This window comes from Phaethon lepturus, unplaced genomic scaffold (genome assembly GCF_000687285.1).
Source record: "Phaethon lepturus isolate BGI_N335 unplaced genomic scaffold, ASM68728v1 scaffold18632, whole genome shotgun sequence".
In the NCBI taxonomy this organism is placed as follows: Eukaryota; Metazoa; Chordata; class Aves; order Phaethontiformes; family Phaethontidae; genus Phaethon; species Phaethon lepturus.
This window is the reverse complement of record NW_010524306.1, coordinates 17,997-20,712: the sequence shown is the minus strand read 5'-3', so window position 1 is coordinate 20,712 and position 2,716 is coordinate 17,997. Positions and strand designations below refer to the sequence as shown.

At 41.0% G+C, this 2,716-nt stretch overlaps 1 protein-coding gene across 1 annotated transcript in view; it reads right to left on the bottom strand.

Annotated features, from left to right (window-relative positions):
• POLR3B (polymerase (RNA) III (DNA directed) polypeptide B) overlaps nucleotides 1-2,716 on the bottom strand; it is an 82,489-nt gene that overhangs the window by 79,449 nt on the left and 324 nt on the right. The window contains exon 2 of the mRNA XM_010282415.1: nucleotides 1,549-1,581. Within this exon, the coding sequence (XP_010280717.1) occupies nucleotides 1,549-1,581 (33 nt within the window). The remainder of the gene's footprint in view (nucleotides 1-1,548; nucleotides 1,582-2,716) is intronic.

Below are 2,716 nucleotides of genomic sequence, written 5' to 3'. Positions count from 1 at the left end.
AGAGTGCTAGCTGATATTGAGACACATGCTTACACGCTCATAGAGGGCTTTAAACTTTGAAACATCCCATGCCAACTAACATATTACAGGACTTAAAACTTCATACAGAAAACAGGCGCATTTACATAGGCAACAGTTCATTCTGAAATCATTAGAATGGGAAGCTTAGAATGACAAATCCAGCTGCTCAGTGAAGCCTCCATGGGTTAAGACAAAGGAAGAATGACTCCAGAGCAAAATTCTTTAGATAAGAGTTTCCTCAATTTACAAAAACATTGCACATCATATGATATAGGCAAGAAAATACTATGGATTTATTACTGTCTAGAAATCAGGCTGGTAGTTCTTTCCAATTTTTTTGTGAGGCTGTAGCAACAGCTTTATTTAAAGAAAACTCCACTATAGAAACCATAATGCACACCACCAGCTTTGTATAATATCACTGTATCACTGCTGGCATAAATAAACCAACATGCAACAGAAAGGCCAGACCACCGTGAGCAGCCCTAGAGTAAAGGGCTCACTGGCTGGAAATAATGTGGGATGGATACACTTGGCATAAAGCACACAGTAAATTGCACCTCACAATCAGCAGCCCTCCCTTTTTCACAGTCTCAAGAATTCAGACAATATCACTACCTCAAGTTAGTGATGGAAGTGCATGTGGTTGCTAGGAGAGACACAGAAATGGGATTCATTAGGGCCCTGAAGCATCTTCACATCCCTGAACCAAAGTGAAAACATACACAATCCCTTAATGACTTTTGAACTTTGTTTTCCTGCCAGGATCAAATACTGAAGGGTGCAACAAAAGCAGAAGTATGGGTACTGAAAGTGAGAAGTAAAGGAATTAACGAAGTGAGGCTGAAGAGCACCTTGCTGAAGTGAGCAACATTTCCAAAGATGATGACGGGTGCAAAGGTGGCTGCAATTCCCTGAACATACCTGTGCACATCACAGACTTCACTTGCCGTCTTTACGATACAGTTTTCATTACTGCCTTTCTCCTCCCTCACTTCTGTTTGTTAGTCCTGTTATTACACCCAATGCCATTTTATATAGAACTGTGCCTTCAACTAATACCAGATTATATGGGTAGCACTGAAATTAAGACACCAGTAATCTTTGAGTTTAGTCAAGCTCTAACTTCATTAGAGAAGACAGACATATATTCAAGCCTTTGCAGAATCCAGAACTGTGGTTCTAGTTATACAAAGACCATGAATAGGGTCCCTGAGAGCCAGTAAAACAGTAAAATAATCTGGAAACATTACACATGTACATTGCTCATTGAGAACAACCATACAAAAATGCAAACATCTAAATGGATGTCTCCACAAACTAATCTGTAAATTAATCATGAAACCAATCTCTGCAACAGGTTTAGCCATAATTACAGGGAACTAAAAAAAAAAAAAAAAAAATTGCAAAATCCACACAGAAGGTGAGGACAGGTACTCTGGGAAACAGCAAAAGCTAGAAGAGGGGAATGTAAAGTTAGAAAGGAGATTACGTATTCATGCCGTTAAATGAGTGCATAACACTAACCTTTAAAAATGCTGGAAGAAGTCTCCATTTTTCCTGAAAGCAAAAAACAGTTTGAAAGATCTTTTCAGAGAGTGACCAAAAATCTAAAATGCTTGCACTTTTTTGTTTCTTTAACTATTATTTTTAAACATTAATATTATTTAAAATTAGATCCATTAAAAACCAAAAAACAGACTGTCCAAAGCCAACCTCAGTAAGTAAAAACAAAACAGATGAGTAAGAACAAAACTAAGATGACTTGGATCATCTTAGTAATCTGTATGTGCTACACAATATTTACCCAGGATGCAACAGGACATTGTCTTTTCTAAAAGCAACTAATGTGAAAATATGTATTTCTTAGAAAATTCCTTACTACCATATCCTCATTTAAGAACAATTAACTTTTTTTTTCTTCTGTTACCACCGTAAATTATATTCCTAGCAAGTGAAGATTTGCTACAACTTTTACTTTACAAAATACATGCAAGAATCTCAGTCCTGGGAGCAGGACCTGCAGACATGAGTCTCGGTAAAACCTAGCAGTACCCTAACTCCTACAAAGATTTAGCAAAACTACCTAAACAAAGTACTGACAAGTGCAAGTATATCAAGGTTCCTACAAACTTTTCCCCATTCCTATTCTTCAGTGATCACAACAAACACCACCTTACATCACACCCACCTTCTCCCACCATGGCATGGGAAGCCCATGCCAGATTTGGGATGGGAGATGCAGATGGAAGGGCAAAGGTGAGGAGGACCAGAGAGGGCAGAATGAGGCTGCACCACCTGGATCCAGAGAAAGAGAGTACTATAACATTCACAGGGCGTCAGCGCCTCATAATTTTAGTTTGACTTTCAGCGTTTAGAAGTACATGGCAAGGCTGTAGCTGTGGTGTAACGCTGTCCCTCGCGGTGCAGGAGCACGCAGAGACATTCACGACAGAACACAGCACGAGGCTCTCGGGCTCCATTTCTGATGCAACTCTCTCTACGCAAAACGCCCAGTCCGGCCAAAGAGAGCTGGAACGCGGCCTTCACCTCCTGCCTCTCCCCACGCGAGGCAATTAGCAAACTTTAAAGGAACTGCCGCTGAGAGATGAACCCTCTTTGCCGGTGTTTGCAGGATACAGGCCGGGCACACGACAGGGACGGGGACGGCCCCCCACCGGCCGAGCCCCGGCTC